General features: G+C 39.3%; 1 protein-coding gene across 2 annotated transcripts in view; it reads left to right on the forward strand.

The window, feature by feature from the left end:
- Positions 1-19,101, forward strand: part of Sb (Stubble) — a 346,527-nt gene that overhangs the window by 288,798 nt on the left and 38,628 nt on the right. For both annotated transcript variants that reach the window (XM_067148445.2, XM_067148447.2), the window contains exon 6: positions 12,195-12,301. In XM_067148445.2, coding sequence (XP_067004546.2) covers positions 12,195-12,301 — 107 coding nt within the window. The remainder of the gene's footprint in view (positions 1-12,194; positions 12,302-19,101) is intronic.

Genomic DNA, 19,101 nt, shown 5'->3' on the forward strand with positions numbered 1-19,101 from the left:
TTAAAAGTAGGAAAGATCGTAATATAAAGGTAAAGCCGTAATTCAAAAAGAATGGGAAAACACACTTGCTTATTGGAAAAGGAACTAGGGATTGGAATAATTTACCCGCCGTCGCATTGAATCGCAGATACGCTGATGGCGGGTTGATGCATGTATCCATATTGACAGAGTGAATTTTGAACATTTCGTTCAAGAAAAAGATTCATGTACTTCTGTTCCCGTGCGTTTCCCATGATCAATGTTCTATGTAGAGTTGTAGAAAATGAGTTCTAAAGTGGAAACAAAAAGTTTCCGGACACATGTCTATGGAACACTACACGTGCTCTACATATCAGGAATGTGTCTTGAAAGTTTGGCCGCACTTTATTATTACACTTTGTATAAAAGCCTAAGGCTTCCTATGTTAGTGCTTATTTCTAAAGTTCTTCAGGGCCGATGTTAGCAATTTATATCATTTGAAAGATCTGTCGCTGAATGGATCCCTTTAAGTGGCGGGTTTCTTGCGAAAACGCCCGCTAGAAAAGTGAAAAATCTCCAACTCCTTAATCGTTAAAGATATCGAGTTGGGGCCTATTTTTAATCAATTCTTCAACCCAGAGAACTATATAGTAAAAGTAAAGGTCCAGCCTAATAGGTCCAAAATGAGAACACTGAAAACGCCAAAAATTGACCCAGAATTTTTCAAATTAAATTCCGACATTTTCCTTGCAAATTTACCATCAAATGTCACCTTATACTGGAACAATCTAAAACATATAATATGCAAGGCAGCCCAGAAAATTGGCACACCGGCTAGAAAACGGAAACACAGATGGGAGAATGACACATGTGACAAAGCAACAGAACTAAGAAGTATAACATGGCAAATATGGAACTCTCATAAATCCTCTCAATCGCCTTTGCAATTTGCCTTACCTTTTCCGGTGCTCGCACAGTTGCTGCAATGGTTTTCTTTCAGCTTTGACTCTGGCACAAATGTTTTGCATTGTTTTTCAAAAAACTCTTCGTAGACACTTTTCCGTTTCAATCTGGGGAATAATTGTTCGGAGGAACTGAAACTGGTTACCACGTTGTGCATTGTAGTCCCCACCGTATCACTATCTCCAGATAAACGTCCGACGTTTCATCACTATCATGACAACACCGCCACGGACATGTTGCTGCAGTACGTTATACAACTCAGTGTATTGTACTGTATGTCCGCTTGGTAATTTTATAAAACCTCCTTCTCTACAGAATAAGGATTACAAGATAGTTTGCAAAACACGCAACAATATAGCCACTACACGTATTGTACGTATTACATGTATGCTACATTATTCGTTAGCAGTCCGGCTCCATGGCTAAATGGTTAGCGTGCTGGCCTTTGGGCACGGGGGTCCCGGGTTCGATTCCTAGTCGGGTCGGGAATGTTAACCATCATTGGTTAATTTCGCTGGCACGAGGGCTGGGTGTATGTGTCGTTTTCATCATCATTTCATCTTCATCACGACGCGCAGGTCGCCTACGGGAGTCAGATCAAAAAAGACCTGCACCTGGCGAGTCGAACATGTCCTCGGACACTCCCGGCACTAAAAGTCATACGACATTTCATTTAGGAATAAGCCCATGCCCTGAATCAGACTGCTAACAGTCGCTGATGTACAGATGGCAGAATACCTGCGAAGTACGCGCAGTATCACATAACGACATTGTAGTCCTCAGGTACAGTGTGTTTCTCACGTCATGACTGCAGACATTACAGTCGCGCGCCATACTTTCATACGCCCTGTAATAGGGATTGTGGGTGATTGCGAAATGCCGTTCTTTATACCAGATATTTTGGTCTCTTGAGTGTTCACTCCGGAAGGTTTCGTGACGAATGTTGTTGGGAGGTCTGAAAGCTTCCCTTGTTAGAGGTGAACTATCTAGCTAAACATAATGGTCAGAAGGTTACATAAAATAAGAGACGTAATAAATCAAGACTATTTATAGCCGTGTCCGTCTCCTTAGCTAAATGGTCCACGTAGTAGGCTTTGGTGCAGAAGGCTATGGGTACGATTCTCGGCCGGGCCACATTTTAGTTGAGTCTGGTTAATTCCTCCCACTCGAGAATTGGATATTTTGTGTTTGTCTTAATGAAAAATGAAATGTCGTATGGCTTTAAGTTTGGGGAGTGCCCGAGGACATGTTCGGCTCGCCAGGTGCAGGTCTTTTGATTTGACTCCCGTAGGCGACCTGCGCGTCGTGATGAGGATGAAATGATGATGAAGACGACACATACACCCAGCCCCCGTGCCAGATAAATTAACCAATTAAGGTTAAAATTCTCGACCCTGCCGGGAAACGAACCCGGGACTCCTGTGACGAAAGGCCAGCACGCTAACCATTTAGCCATGGAGCCGGACTTTGTCTTAATATAAATCTTCAATAGAATGGAATACGCCACACTATCTTATCTCATGGCGCAGAGCCCTAAAGGGCCATAGCCTACCTAGACCGAAGTCATGCAGATTACGAGGTTTCGTATGGTCGGCACAATGAATCCCCTCGGCCGTTATTCTTGGCTTTCTAGACCGGATACAACACATTACCACCCATCAAACATACTCCGTAACAGTGAATGCATACATCCCCGTAAGGCTGGCGTTTGGAAAGGCATCCGGCAATAAAACTGAACTTAATCCATGTTTAATGCCGACACCAAGTAATTGGGGAAAGGCTAAGAAGAATAACAAGAATTACAGTTATAGCAATACCTCTCCTCACTCACTCACTCACTCTTTCTCTCTCTCCGATCGTGTGTTAGCATCCAGAATTTAACTACCGATTAGAAAGCATATGCGTACATTAGAAAGTCTCCTGCTTTATGTGTATGATTAACAGACGTATGATGACATTTTGACAGATGACATCAGATAATGTTTTCTCTTTTTCATAGGCACATAATAACTAAGTTACATTACAGTAGCATGATTAAATATTCAAATGTCTTAATCATTGTTATAAAAATGTACCCATTACACCTCTGCGCTCGAGTACGTTGTACTACTCTTGACTACCACAGGCGCGTGCGTTGAGTAGCGTTCCGGATTGGATTAGCAAGACAAGGTTGCTTGTTTCGGGAACGGTAAATACATGATAAATTGGAAAGATTTCTCCTGAATTGCTTCGTCAGTCCCAGTGTAGTCTTAGAAGAGTGATAAGTAGTGATACGTTCTGAGAACCATTCCCTATACTGAAAATCTTCAGCCTGTTTCCAGTCATTCGACCGGGTAAGGAATGGAATGAATGAAGCCCCCATCTAGCGGCGAGGATAGGAATTGTGCTGGCTGCCGAAGCCTGTCGCATTTCTATCATTCCCTTTACTAACCACATAGAAATATTTAACCTCACCAGAGTCAGTAGAGGATATAGGCCTACAACAATTCTCACGTTTATTATCACTGAGCAAGTGGTCGTGCGGTTCGGGGCGCACAGCTGTGAGCTTGCATTCGGGAGACAATGGGTTTGAACCTCATTGTCGGCAGCCCTGAAGATGGTTTTCCGTGGTATCCCATTTTCACACCAGGAAAATGCTGGGGATGTACCTTAATTAAGGCCAAGGCCGCTTCCTTTCCACTCCTAGCCCTTTCCTATTCAATCGTCGCCATAAGACATGTCTGTGTCGGTGCAACGCAAAACAAATTGTAGAGAACTTCTATTATCTAGAACGAAAATTAGTCTGATACGCACTGGTGCCCATTCGCACAAACTGAAAACTAAACTTTTAGAGGAATGCTTTAGCAAAACATCACTAATTTGGAAATATTTATTTTCATTTAGTAGGGAAGTTAGAGTGACTAATCTCACGAATATAAAACCCATAGCTAGTTTTAAACTTAGATTACGAAGTAAAATGAATGTAAATACTGCAGTCATACAAATTTTAAGAAATGATGTTTTAGGCTTACGTTATATAATAATAATAATAATAATAATAATAATAATAATAATAATAATAATAATAATAATAATAATTGTTACGGAGTTATCCGTGGTAGTTAGAGGTGAAAGAAGGTGCTAGGATGAATAGGTCTCAATCTACGAAATTAAAGTTAATTTAAAATTTGACAAGGTTATATTTCCTTTTCAAGATCAAGAAATAACAAATATAACAGGTACTTAGTAGCCTAGCAACAAATCGAGAATGTACAATTACAGTGGTTACAGGATTTGGGCTCCGAGAGCCAGACACACAATTCTTGAGCTATAAGCCCAACTTAACCCATATACAAGATTCAACAAAGGGGCAGAAAACCCCAATCATGCCCAGGAGCTCTTGCTCCCAATTACACAGTAAAGCCTGCTCGAGGCACACAGAAACCAAATTTAAGAAAGAGCAACCCGCTCTCAAAGTTCAAGCCTATCAAAGGGCACACCAAAGTCTACTTTCAAGTTGTCCTCTAAGGACATAAACACAGGGGTAAAAATACCCAACCTACTGAGGCCGATTTAGTAAATAAACAGGAAAATTACAAGGCCCCAAAATACAAACTTGAGTGGAGGCGAAACTTGCACTCCGAATATACCTTATTAAAACCTAATTTGGCCCTAGGCCGCTTATGCAAGGGCTAATCCCATACTAAAGAGGTGACTTATATAAGGAAACGATTTACATTACATTAGAAGGGAAGAAACGGTTGTGAAAAGTAAGTTCACCTCAAAGCAATATGAATGGGAGCTCGAGACGGTTAAGCACTCTCTATCCCCATATGTAGTTACAGAGGCAGAATTTAGATCAAGAGTCTTTTACATTTTAGAGGAAGGTTACATAGTAAAAGATTTCGAACCCGCCCCGAGAGTTAAACTGCTGGGCTAGCAAGAAAGAAGTTATTAAAAGGCCATTACCTTATTGATGAACCGCTGCCCGAAGAAAGAGGCGCTACCCGCCCCCTGCTACATAATTTACACACTGATAGATGTTACTGAAGTGGCGCAGAGACCCGAAAATCAGCAGTTTATATACCCTCGCGGAACATTCGAGACCTTTCAGACCCACAATCATTTTATTGGACGGCCAAAAGATTACATGTCAAAACTGAAGAAGAAAACCAGGATTGGTGGGAAATTAATTACAAAAATTACTCATTGGTCGAATTCAAAACTGGCGGACAGTGAAGGGTTATACAGCCAACCTAAACAATGACTGAAAGAAATTTAACAAAGAACAAACTTATGAACACAAAATTTCTCCAAAAACACAGTTCTTTCACTTCGCACTAGGGTGCATAATTGTAGTCCTTCAGTAGTGTCATCTAGAAGAGAATGTTCACACTTCTTACTACAGGCAAAACAAAAATACATCGAAAACGACACAGTTCAGAACACTTCAAAATTGACAAGTAGGGACATCTTCTGAGAAACTTGAGAATTAACACTGTAGTTAAAGTTTAGGCTTCCTCCAGTAGAGGAGTTTCAACTGGCGCAATGTTTGAATTAGCGGAGCGGAGGTGTACCTCCCGGTACAATAATAATAATAATAATAATAATAATAATAATAATAATAATAATAATAATAATAATAATAATAATTGTATGACCTCAGCGATCGTACGTAGGCGTTTTGTTTTGACGCCATTTAGACTGCTTTTAGACTTCCAGATTTTGTGGACAGAAAGCAAATGCTGTTTTACAATCAGCCATAGAAAGGAAATTCCTTAGCCACGAACACTTTATTCTTCCTCCGTTTAAGTTAATCACAGAAATTTGAAAAAGTTGAAATCGTAAATATATAATGAGTTACGGCGAATAAGTAACGTGCAAAGTAATTCATCGTCAATATTGTCTTTCATCCAAAGGTAGCGACCATGTCTGAAGTCAATTGCTAGTGTATATTCGTCCTATGTTAACAATGACTTTTCTTTCAATTTATCCTTGGAGTTCTCCTTCTGCAAATGCATCCTCACTGTACAAAAACCTTATTTGGGTAAAGGTATATCCCAACTATTTCCTCGGAGTATACGAACGAAATACATTCTCCTTCTTTTCCCACCGCTTTTCCGAGTTTTCCTCACACCCAGGTGGATTAGCGTGTGCGAACTACTGTACATCGTATTTGTGAACTTTGCTTCTTTTAAGGCAGGATGCCCTTCCTGATACTAACCCCATGTGGAGGGATATATTCACCACTCCAAATTTCTGTATGGATTTGTACTGTGTTGTGCTGTGTATATACGAAGAGGTTTGTCTTGATCCAGACACAAACACCCTGTCCTCGAGACGGATGAATTAACTAGACGCGCCTCCAGGGTCTCAGAACCGCTGCCCTGGCCATTCAGTCAGGAACAAGTGGCCGCATGGTTTGAATCACGTAGCTATAGGTAATTGTCGGTTGCCCTGAAGATAGTTTTCCATGGTTTCGTATTTTCATACCAGGCAAATTAAGGCTACGGTCGCTTCCTTCCCCCTCCTAACCTTCCTACACCATCGTCGTCATAAGAACTATCTGTGTCGGCGCGACATAAAGCAAATAGTAAAAAAAAAAAAAAAAATCGCCATTAATTCAGAAAGGATGGATCATTAGCTCAGAAGGTATTGAGCTATGCTTGATGAAGAAAAATTGTCTGTTGGGTCATCAGCTCGAAGGCATCTTGAATCCTCTAATAACACTACCTACCGGAGATTATAGCGAAAGCACAAAAGCTGACGGCAGCGTTAAACTGAGGAGAACCAGGCAAGATGGAAAAGGAGCTAGTTCGTCACTGCTTTCCTCAGTGGGCTAGAACGACCAGTCCTATGTGTAGCAACATTCAGACGTACTAGCCATACTATGAATGTCATTACTCACCACTACCCATAACTCAGCACTTACCTTATTGTCACAGGCACGGATAAGACTGGGACTTCGGTGGAAGCTACTTTATACTCTGGCCTGTGCCAAGAGACAGATGTGAAAGTATTGCATCCAGCAAGAAATGACAACAGGCGGAGAGGAAACATTAGTAAATATTAATATTTTGACGCTATTAACGATCAGAAAACCCGTTCTGGAGAATATATACCACCCCCTTTCCTGAAAACGGATCACTGCTCTCTTGGAATTGTCAGGCTAATTTTAACACAACCTTGCGGGTCTTCAACCAGGACGTGTTTTAATTAGTCTGTTTTAATTACCTCACTTCATTCCCACAATTCGGAGCCAGCTTCGTTCACCGTTATGTCGATCCAGCCTCGAGCTACCAATGACTATCACTATGCTAATTGATAGCCACCACTTTCGCTAAGTTAGGTTACTGTATATGCTAATTCCTTCCGCGACCTTGTTCACACTTGAAATTCCCTGTCTGTTTTAATCTACGCGTCCACATCAGCTGATTAGAAGCATAAGTTCGACTTGTGGATGCGTTGTTATTCATGAATTCACATTGATTCGTTGTATTATTTACCTTACTCAATACTTCACTCTGGTTAAATGATACGACCATTCATTATTAAACGCTCTAAGTCAAAATTGTTTAAAATAACTCTACCACAAGACAAATAATGCTGAGAATGATTAGGTTGCATTTGGAATATCTTGCTCGACAGTATTGTGTATTTAGCAAAGCAAAGTCACCTCCGTACAGGCCATGAAGTTCCTTGGAGGAGTGGAAGGTAAAGGCTTCCACCATTGTTAACCTCGGCACGTGATGGGTAGAGTGGTTAGCTCTACGCCCGGCCACCTTTGTCCCCACGAATTAACCTGGTATTCATTTTTGGTGTAGGCTGAGTGAATCTCAGGGCCATATGCACCTCCGGAAGTGGAAATCTCGTTTCTTAAATTTTACGACTTCCTGACGGGGATTCGAACCCACATCCTTCCGGGCGAACCGAGCACGCCTTTACCGCCTCGACCAGGCACACCCTTTATTGTGTATTTAGTGTGTGAAAACCCTACTTTGCTGTATGGCAATGGCATATACGGAGGTATATTTGTAATTAATTGACGCTAAGGTTAGGAAGGGTGATGTCTTACCCTCTAAGTTAGATATCACCTCAACAGGCCTTCAGATGGAATTGAAATGGGAGTTTAGCTCATTTCATTTCTCTTTCGTATTTATGTTCTATTCTAGAACCTAAAATAGGCATTATTTTGTGTCAGAGCTGGAGTGGATCCCAGTTTCGTCGGGCAGCAAAAAACTATGCTAATTCTGATGGGCGGAATGGATTAGGTCCCTTTGGCGGTTCATACGGAAAATTATCCGTTGCAATAATGCAGAACATCATCAACAACAACGTTCCAAAGCAAGAGAAGAAGTCCTAGTAAACGTCGAGATAATGTTGACAGTTGCAAGATCTAGAAACAATTATTTGGAGATATATATTTGTTAATCCATTTGCTGGGTTGAGTGGCTCAATCAGTAGAGTGCTGCCTTTCTGAGCCAAAGTTGGATATTTCGATCTCTTTTCAGTCAGGAGGTATTTGAAGATACTGAAATACGGTAGTCTCTTGTCGGTGGATGTACGCTCATGTAAAAGAACTTCTGTAGAACAAAATTCTGTCACTTAGGCGTCTCCGATAATCATAAAAATAGTCAGTGAAACGTAAAATAAATAGCATTATTTATTTATTTATTTATTTATTTATTTATTTATTTATTTATTTATTTATTTATTTTACCGAGCTCGATAGCTGCAGTCGCTTAAGAGCGGCCATTATCCAGTATCCCTCTCACTCTCAGTCCCTTCCTGCCCCCATCGTCGCCATAAGATCTATCTGTGTCAGTGCGACGTAAAGCAACTTGTAAAAAATATTTATTTATTTATTTATTTATTTATTTATTTATTTATTTATTTATTTATTTATTTATTTATATACAGTCAAAAATTATACCTCGTACTCCGACAATACTAGAAATTCGATATCTTAAAGATGAGACTTGCGATCGTGTTTACGACGGGGAGTGATAGTAAATCTAATTCTACGTCAAAAGTGGGACCTTATTGGTAATATAAATAGGAGATTCAGAGCAAATCAAATAGTAGCATATGATAAATGTACTGTCCTAACAATGATGATGATGATTATTATTATTATTATTATTATTATTATTATTATTATTATTTACAATGTTATACCCATCTGTGGAGCGTGATATAACTTATTTAGCTGAAGCTGATTTTTTCTTCTCCTAAAATCTCTTCATCTGAGCACTGAACATTTTCCTCCGTTCTTCCGTTTGTTGGTCCTGGTATTCATTTCCTCAGCAAAATGATGTTTGTTGACGGTTTTTTTTAACTAAAGACCATCTTCAACAATTTCCTGCGGGGTGCCAATGTCCTGAAGGTCTTTTTCTATTTCAAAAAACCAGTTGTTCTTGACTTTCATTGTGAGAGCAAGGTTGAGAATCCTTTTGGTGAGCATGTCATTGTTCATTCTGAGGGTGTGGCCATATAACTTTAAATCGCCTTTACCTGATTGAGTTGGTGATCTTCTCAGAACGCTGATAAAGACTTCCGTTTCATCCATATTCCCTCTGAGTAGACTGGACCAAATATTTTCCTCAATATTTTCCTCTCCTGTTTCTCTATGCCTTTAATAAGTGATCTGCCTCCAATGATCAAGGTTTCCAAGGCATATATTATTATTGTTATTATTATTATTATTATTATTATTATTATTATTATTATTATTATTATTATTGCTGTTGTTGTTGTTGTTGTTGTTTGCAAATCTTCAGGTAATGTCTCGCACACTGCAGCTGTAGGCCACTACTAATGGTATAATTATCCCCAACGGGATGTTTTTCTTTCTTGACAGTGTCTGCTTCTCATTATTTAATAAAAGTTGCATTAAGTTATTGACCTAATTCAAGATTTAATTTTATAAGTTATAAACGACAATATTACACAATTTCCTGTAGCCTTAATTCTAGTGCTGAGTTTCATAGCATGTCATTATCTACAGTTAAGTTTAATTGTTGTCATAATTCATTTTTAAAAGCTTGTCCTCTTAAAGGAAGGTTCCTTCAAGTTTGTTTAAAATCCTCTCGTAAATCAGATTCTCACATTTTAAGTACTCGGATCGGTTTCCTATTCACATTCAGAATGTGAAGGTTGGAAATATAAATAATGACCACTGTGAGAGCCTGCCTGTGAGAAACAGCTGGCTTGTTGCTCCTAACACTAATTAATTGCCTTAAACTGTGACCGTGTATTCATATCGCGTGTAATTATGACGTCATGTTAAGTAGTCCATTGCTGCACTTTTAACTGATTTCTCTTCCGGAATATAATCTGTAGTGACCAAGCAGACAACTGGACTCTTTATTGGCCACAGATTTTCTCTTTGTTAAATGCTTAAAGCTGTATAAGCCATTTATCGTCGTCTGACTTTCATCAGGTCTACTGTATATACTCACTGGACGTGTCCATTTTGTGCCATAATAGTCATCATTAATATGTTCAACTAAAATAGTATATAGACTATTTCTAATTACTTGAGAGAATGACTATGAATAAGAGTGTTATTTTATGGGGCACCGAGCTCGATAGCTGCAGTCGCTGAAGTGCGGCCAGTATCCAGTAATCGGGAGATAGTGGGTTCGAGCCCCACTGTCGGCAGCCCTGAACATGGTTTTCCGTGGTTTCCCATTTTCACACCAGGCAAATGCTGGGGCTGTACCTTAATTAAGGCCAGGGCCGCTTCCTTCCAGTTCCTAGGCTTTTCCTATCCCATCGTCGCCATATCTGTGTCGGTGCGACGTAAAGCAAATAGCAAAAATATATATATATATATATGGGGCGAAACGTCAAGGTCATCGAAGCTAGTGAAGGAAAAAGTAAGTAGTCGTAACTTCAAGTAAGATTTCGTCACGTCACATAGTAATGCGACTTCCATGAGGTCCGTTCAGTGAGAGGGGCACGATAGTCGACTATAAGAGCCGCAGTTCGCAACTCGGGCATTGCAAGTGGGATGTATGAACTGAAAAGTCACGTCCCTGTGGTTCACATTCCATGTAAAAACTCGAGGTCTAGTGGCTATGAACACGACATTAAGTACAAGGGAAAACTGCAAGTTTGCACTGGAGGTTCAGTAGTACTGTCAAAGATATGACTGCCATCGTGGAAGAAGCCGTCAGTTAGCTGGTTGTCCTGAATATCTAGCTTCGATATCCGCAAAGTGTGTTTGTGAACTGGTAAATGGTAATTTTTAGACACAGTATATATTCTGGTAGCATTTTTATTGAAAACAGTGAATTTCTCTCGTAGCCCGCCTAATGGCCATGATCGATAAGGCGTTAAGTCTATATGGTCCAACACCGAGGTTAGCCAGCTCGAGTCCCGTTGGCCGAAAATAATTTCACTATCGGAATGTTGGGCGACAGGGTAAGAGAGGTGTTGGTATACAATTTCTAATCACTAGATTGTGTGCGAAACCTCTCCATATTGCTCATATGTTGATTGTAATTCGTCCGTCGGATGGGGACGTTCAGTCTTGAGCAGACCCCTTCAGTTACGTACCTATCTTTACAGCATGTGAGTAGTTGCTTGCAGACCGCAGTATTGCCATGCCAACTGGCAAATTCAGAGCCGAACTGCGAGGGAGTCAGTTACTTACTTCATGAGTAAGCAAAAAGTGTACTATAAACAAGCATCGGTCCTTTCTCCAACGAATATATAAATTTTCCAGAAAACCAATTGTATACGAGAAAACATTAAATAACTGCTTTAGCCTGTCTGTAAACCCGCAGTCCATTCAGTGACATGTATATTAAAACTTATTTGGATGAGTACTCTAAGTATGAAGTTCGGTCAAAATATATAGGCCTACAGCGGGTGCCCCTTGAAACGGTATGTGTCCATCTCCATGAAGGATTTCATGCGAATTATTTTAAGAAAACTAGATTCTTGCCAACACATATCGTACCACCATCAAACTATTCTTTCAAAGGTTTAGATAGATATTTTCTCGTATTTTGTTCTTCGCAATTCTTCGCAACTTTTGCGATGATCTCTCTTTCCTTTCCTGTTTTGAAGTGTTCCATTCTTGCATAACGTAGACCTACATCATTAACGAAAACTCAGTCAGGTCTGTAGTATACTTTGAGATATACCTTTTCTAATATATATACTGCAGGCCACTTGCCATCTCTCCCTTCTTACAGCGCAGTTCGTGACATCTCACGCGTGCAGTAAGTATGTCATATCTATGGGGACATTCCAAACTAATGATACTATAATAATTGTTGCAGGTATCTGTTAGACGGACGTCATTCTTTGGCTTCTCAAGCACTCATCGGTGTGGAGGAGCAGTTTTAAATGAAAACTGGATTGCTACTGCTGGTCACTGTGTTGACGAGTAAGTATTGCCTTAACTTTTAAAAAATGGATGCAATAAGTTAGCTATAAACTATACCCTCATTCTTATCAATAGCAAAGGTAAACATGTTTTATACTCTTGTTCTCGATTGGTCAATAGATGTATAATTTTTTAGGGGCCAATGATCTCAAAGTTAGGCCCCTTAAAACAACACTCATCATTAGTATGATTTTCTAAGCTATTTTATGTATTTATTTACACTTAAACAATAGTTTCACTATAGACTACTACGTCCTCCAACATCAAGTCTACCGAGCAAATCGTCGCCATGAGACCTAGCTGTGTTGGTGCGACGCAAAGCAAATTGCAATACAAAAAAGTTCAAAAAATAAAATCAAGTCTGAAAACCACTGTGAATGAACTGAACGCTTTCATATTCAACTGTTCGCAGTAAGGGCTATGATTTCTGCTCATTATATTTCTATCTAAAACTATCCCTTCATTCACCTTCATGACACCGTCACAGAAGGTGGCTATTAAGTACAATTTCTCTAACGATTGCACTCCTTTACATCTTTTCTTAATTATGAATAACCTTTTGCTATTTTTCTTAACTGCTTGTCGTAGCAATCGCTTATTTTTTTAAATTAATATTTCATCAGTATTTTAGTATTTAAGTGTCATTAGAGATCATATTAGTTTTCTTGGCTCCGACCACTCGCTGTTCTATCTTTGTTCTGGAATCTGTTCTCTGTTCGGTTTGAAATGTCCTCCAGATTTATTCCAGTTCTTTCGAGGTCCTTTTTACGTTGTTTAACCACTTATCCAAGTCAATGGGTCTAATGTATTTTTATAATTTGTTTCGTTAATAACGTTTTATGCAATCCGAACAAACATTCGTAGAATTTTAGTCTTAGGAAGTACATAGATATCGTTACTCGCATAGTAATATTATTCACGTCGACAGCAACAAGAAAGTCTTAAAATGTCTACTAACTCAAGCGAGATATGTACTTAATTCAAATATAGAAATATAGTATGTTTCACAAAGATGCGTCTGAAGATGATTCTTTGGAACCTTGCTCTTGCACAACTGAAGCGAAAAGAAAGGAGAGAAACCTTTAAAAATGAAGTGTTTCAGAAAAATATTGGTAGAGTAGTTCATAAACGAGATACCGTACTGAATCAAGCTGCAGGGAGGAAATCCACTAGGTGACTACAAGAATTCTAATCTGTTTTACCTCCCACCGACAAATGTATGACTTATGGCGGCGATGGGATAGGGCAGGGCTAGGAATAGGAAGAAAACGACCGTGGCAAAGGTATAGTTCCAGAATTTACCTAGTGTGAAAATCGGAAGCCACAGAAAACCATCTTCAGTGCCACCCACCGAAAAGGAAAGATTGATAGGACATAATTTGAGAAACCTGGGACTTGCTTATTTATCCTGGAACGGACATGTGCTAGTAAGTGTGATAGAGATGGACCAAGTTATGAATATAAATAACGGATTAGAGTAGATGTAGAATATAATAGTTATTATTTATTTGCTGGTCAGAGTGGCTCAGACGGTGCAGCACTGATTCTGAACCGAAGTTGGTGGTTTTAATCCCGACTCAGTCCTGTGTTATTTGAAGGTGCTGTAATAGGTCAGCCTCTTGCCAGTAGATTTACTGGAACATAAAATAACTCCTGGTGGCAAGACATCGGTACCCCGGCCTCGAAGACCGTAAAAGTAGTCAGCACCGGGCGAGTTGGCCGTGCGGTTAGAGGCGTGCGGCTGTGAGCTTGCATCCGGGAGACAGTGGGTTCAAATCCCACTGTCGGCAGCCCTGAAGATAGTTTTCCATGGTTTCCCATTTTCACACCAGGCAAATGATGGGGCTGTACCTTAAATATGGCCACAGCCGCTTCCTTCCAACTCCTGGGCCTTTCCTATCCCATCGTCGCCATAAGACCTATCTGTATCGGTGCGACGTAAAGCCACTAGCAAGAAGAAAGTAGTCAGGAGGACATATCCTTTTACACGGCGTAGCCTGCCATTATGTCAAACCACTTTACACACGCTACATCGCAAAATTATAGTCTTAGTGTACTAAATTCTATTTATAAGAAATTAAATACGAAAAGTTATAATTAAAAGCGATAAATTATGGACGAAAGATACATATTTCACAATTGGCAGTTACTATAATACAAGGAGAAGTTTAATTATGTACTATTTTTTAAAGTCTACGTATCACAACTTTTTTCTTGCTTAAAGTTGCATTACCGGTAACTCAACTTTACGGCTAACATAGGATAGGAAAGGACTAAGACTTGAAAGGAAGCACCCGTGGCTTTAATTAAGGTACAGCTCACGTATTTGCCTGGTGTGAAAAAGAGAATGGAATAACATTTATTCAGCCATCAAGTATGTTACGTACAATCTGCACTGCTTACGCAAACCATACATATGCATACACAAACTCAGATTTTATAGGTATCTGAATATACCTTAAAGGGTGTATTATAAATATATCTATGCAATGGCGGTAAATGGCCCTATGCCCATTTTTTCCTTTTTTGTTGCGAAATTGAGGTTTTGAAATACGTTTTCTGTATTTTCTGGGCTAAACGCAGTAATAAACGAGCTAACTAGTTTTAGGTAAAAAGGCACTAAGTCCAGTATCATTCAAAAACAAATGAAATAAATAATTAAAATTTGAAAGGTGAGTGATAAAAATCGAAAAGTATTTGTATTATTATGTAAGATAAATACACAAATATTTTCCTAAAAGAAGTGAAGCAAACACTGAAAAACATTGTTTGAGCTCTCTTGTAAAATTTCATATTTGTGTCGTAGTGCCCTTCACCTCCAGCGCACAGATACCTTACAGCAGTCGTGACAGAGAGCATAATTAAAAGAAGGCTGCAGTGGGCAGGTTTCTGTTACAAAACGTAATGTTCTTTCCTCGAGAAGTAGAACTTCAGCAATCAGATTCTTGAATACAGGATTTTAATCTTCCTGAAAACGCATCGATTGCGTCACGCAGCAGTTTTCCCGTAATACAATTTCATATTGAAGACTATTGTGAAAGAATGCAAAGTAGGCATTTAAAAGTTACTTCCTGTGAACTTCATATCTGGTAGCTCATCTATGTTTGTAGTGCTGACGAACAACAATAAAGCCCAGTGTCTAAATGTCCCTGAAAAATTGAAGACTTTGTCAATGCAACATCTGAGACAGTGGTCTATATTGAAAATTCGAACATTAAACTGGGAATTTTGAACACACGTAGCTCTTTATATTATTTGTATATTGATGTGATGTTTTGTTTCATACCCTTAATAATAATGTATCTCATTGGATTGATGATATTTCAATGGAATCATACTTTTGTACACAATCAAATGAGAACAACATTATAAATGCAGTGGTAGGACGTGCCACGGTCACGCTTCAACTAAAGAGCAAGCCGACAGAACTTGGCTACTATCGCAACTATAATAAAACGAAATGGGGGTAAAAATAAAAGAGAGAGATCACATACCACTTTCATACAGGTTGTTCCTTTTCAAGGGAATGGACGATAGAAGAAGGTGGTTTGTCCTACATTGCGGAGGATGACCTACAAAGTGGCCAGCCGTACGAAATTCCTCGGTCACGTGGGCTGTGTGCATAGTTATTATCTTAATATTCAGTTGGAAAACGCATCATTGAGATGTAGAACAGGATCTCAATATGTGTGCATGTAGCTGGGAATCATTTACTTCAATCAAAATTAATTTTACACCGTATATTTTATGTATTATTATAAGCCTCAAGGAAAGATAAAGGATAGCCTACACGTGAACTTTTCTCGATGCGAAGAAACTAAAATTTTAAATTTTTCTGAAGGCTGCAGTGCCATTACCTCCGCCTCCTTAAAAATTGCTCGACATACATCAGTTTCGCTGCACTTCTTAATAACAGCAATGTTAGTTATGTCTACGTTGTGGCGACTACCCTGTCAGCCAACATTCTGATGGTGATATTTTTTCTACCAACGAGACTAGAACCAGTCAATGACTTCTACTGTTATCTGGACAGCCCTTGATTTCAATTTCGCCAAATTTAACAGCGTTTGGTGATTTAGAAGATCGTGATGTCAACTGAAGAGCTCTGAAGAGATTCTATTCAATTGCATAAGCTGTCAGTAGCAGCCGTGGAATCCATCGTACCAACTATACTACACACAGATTTGCAGCAAAGAAGTCAGCTGTTAGTCAGTGCGCCAAGAGACTATCGAAGTGGTAGAACAGGAAGAGGCAGGGAAAATTTATCGTACGACGTCGGGAGAACAGAATGCCTTCAATCCATTATCGGTAAGCTGTAGCAGGGCGAGAGAGCGTTCACTTTCATGACGGTAGGCCTAAAATATTAGTTAATAAAGAATGAAGTTAAAAACTAATATTTCATCAGAGCAGCTGTTGAAAATAGTGTCCATCGTCCTATTACAAACGTTTCATCAGCGTAAATAACTCCAAAATACTCGGTGTATGTCCGCCTCTGAAATGTCACGTATCATTCGTGTCGTCTGCTTTCATTCTCCAGAGCTTCAAGAGTACGTGGATTGCTCTTTTTTTTTCTTGTACACTTCCTGTTTTAAAGTTCCTCACAAATGAAAACCACTAACACTTGAATCGGGGAAACGACGGAGTCGAAGTCCACGATAATTTACTCGCTCATCCAACAGCTGATCTAACGCATGCATTGACTGACGAGCTAGACTGAAAGCTAATACAAATAACGTTCAAAAAATGTAGAAATGCAATAATAATAACACTAATAACGTGCGCTCAACAACAACAACAACAACAACAACAACTTCACTCACAAACTAAACATTCATTCCGTCCGCTTACCGCTAACCATGCACACTGCGCTGCTGATCCGCGCACTCTATCCTCCTCATTCGGGAACAAAGCAATTTTTTCCCCAGTCCACGTGCCTTGGCAGCACCGGCTAAAGTGCTGGTAACTTTTTGCAGCGCCTCGCTGTATTTCTGCTTGGGGTTCTGTGATCAGAAAGTCTTTGCACATATTATACACACAGTTCTAATGTCCATGTTCTCCCTATTCCATATTTAAACAAGAACAATGGGAATAAAATTATTTCAAAACATTGAACATGAGTGGTTCAATAAATAAGGCAATGTACCTCACATTATGCAAATTTTCCGCGATTTCAGCATGCTCTTTGCTCGATAGCCCCCTGGTGTACCTGCCTGCCTTTACGCGGAAACCCCATATTCGATTTCCAGGATTTTAATCCTGAACTGAGGGTTCAGATAGAAGGGTTTCATTAAGACCAATTGAAGAGTTTCCTGATATAATAATAATAATAATAATAATAATAATAATAATAATAATAATAATAATAATAGTAATAATAATAATGTACATCTTCGTTATAGACCGCTATGTCTTTCAGCATTCAGTCTGCAGTCCTCTGTGAATTAAATAAACGCCTTCATAATCCCCTGTGGTTTAGTTTAGTTGCATACCTCTTACCTTTAAATAAGTAGAAAATGAGTTTAACCATCCTCCATGACCCAGACCATTATTCCCCTTGATAACCTATCATCCACTCACCTCACGTGACCCAACCATCGAAGCCGGTTTATGCGTACAGCTTCAGCCATCAAGTTCAATCCTAACTCAGCCTTGTACCTCCTCCTTCTGAATACACTCTTGCCATTGTTCCTACCTGTTTGTTCCAGCGATCATTTTCGCTATTCTCATGTCTGTTACTTCTAATCAATAAGATATCCTGAGTCCATCCAGCGTTCACACTCGTAAACCAAAATCGGTCTAAAAGCAGACTGGTGTAAAGAAGTTTCGACCGAGAGCTCACTTCTTCCCTACCGAATACTGTTGATCGCAATTGCAAGCTCACTGTATTAGCTTTGCAGCACCTTGATTCAATTTCACTATACTACCTTCCTGGGAGAATAGAATACACATCCTCAATAACTGTAATCTATACGTTCTAATTTTGTATCCCCCGCTTGACATTAGGTCCTGTTAGGTTTCTTCCCTGTTGACATCACTTTAGACTTAGAACTGATAATTTTTATACCATACTCATTGCAACTTTTTTCAAGTTCCAAGACATTAGATTGCAAGCTTTCTGCACAGTCAGCTATTAAGACCAAGTCGTCGGTATAGGAAAAACTGCTTACTATATTTCTACCTAACTGAATCAATCCCTACATGTCATTTAATAATAATAATAATAATAATAATAATAATAATAATAATAATAATAATAATAATAATAATAATAACTAAGAAGACGAAGTACATGACGAATATGGACCAGAATGGGTGATCACATACTATGGAAAGATTGGACGGTTCAAGAAATTCAAGTATAGGAATGAAGTAATCCAGCATCAGTGTCAGGGTAAGAAAATCAGAGTGACCATATCAACCGATGAAAAACTATATGAAAACACTGAGTACAGGAGCATGCTTTGATGCAACAGCACGGTTGTTAAACCAGAAGGATTATACGCTTCGGAGACCGACTATGACAAGACAGGAACAGGTCGACCTGCCAGTAGAAAGAGAACGTAGGATACTGCGAAAGATTTTAGACAACAATTGGGCTAACTGGCAGGTATTATCAAGATTTAATGAGAAATTATACAGCAAAACCAATAACATTGCCAATTAAAAGAAGGGCTACAGTTCTATGGGTATATTATCCGTATGGCTAATGAGCCACTGATTAAAATTATCTGGAATTTCACAAGAACAAAGAAGATAAAGTGGAGATGATCCCACAAACATGAGAAAGATCGGTATCCTAG

The sequence above is a fragment of the Anabrus simplex genome, chromosome 5 (assembly GCF_040414725.1).
Source record: "Anabrus simplex isolate iqAnaSimp1 chromosome 5, ASM4041472v1, whole genome shotgun sequence".
Lineage (NCBI taxonomy): Eukaryota > Metazoa > Arthropoda > Insecta > Orthoptera > Tettigoniidae > Anabrus > Anabrus simplex.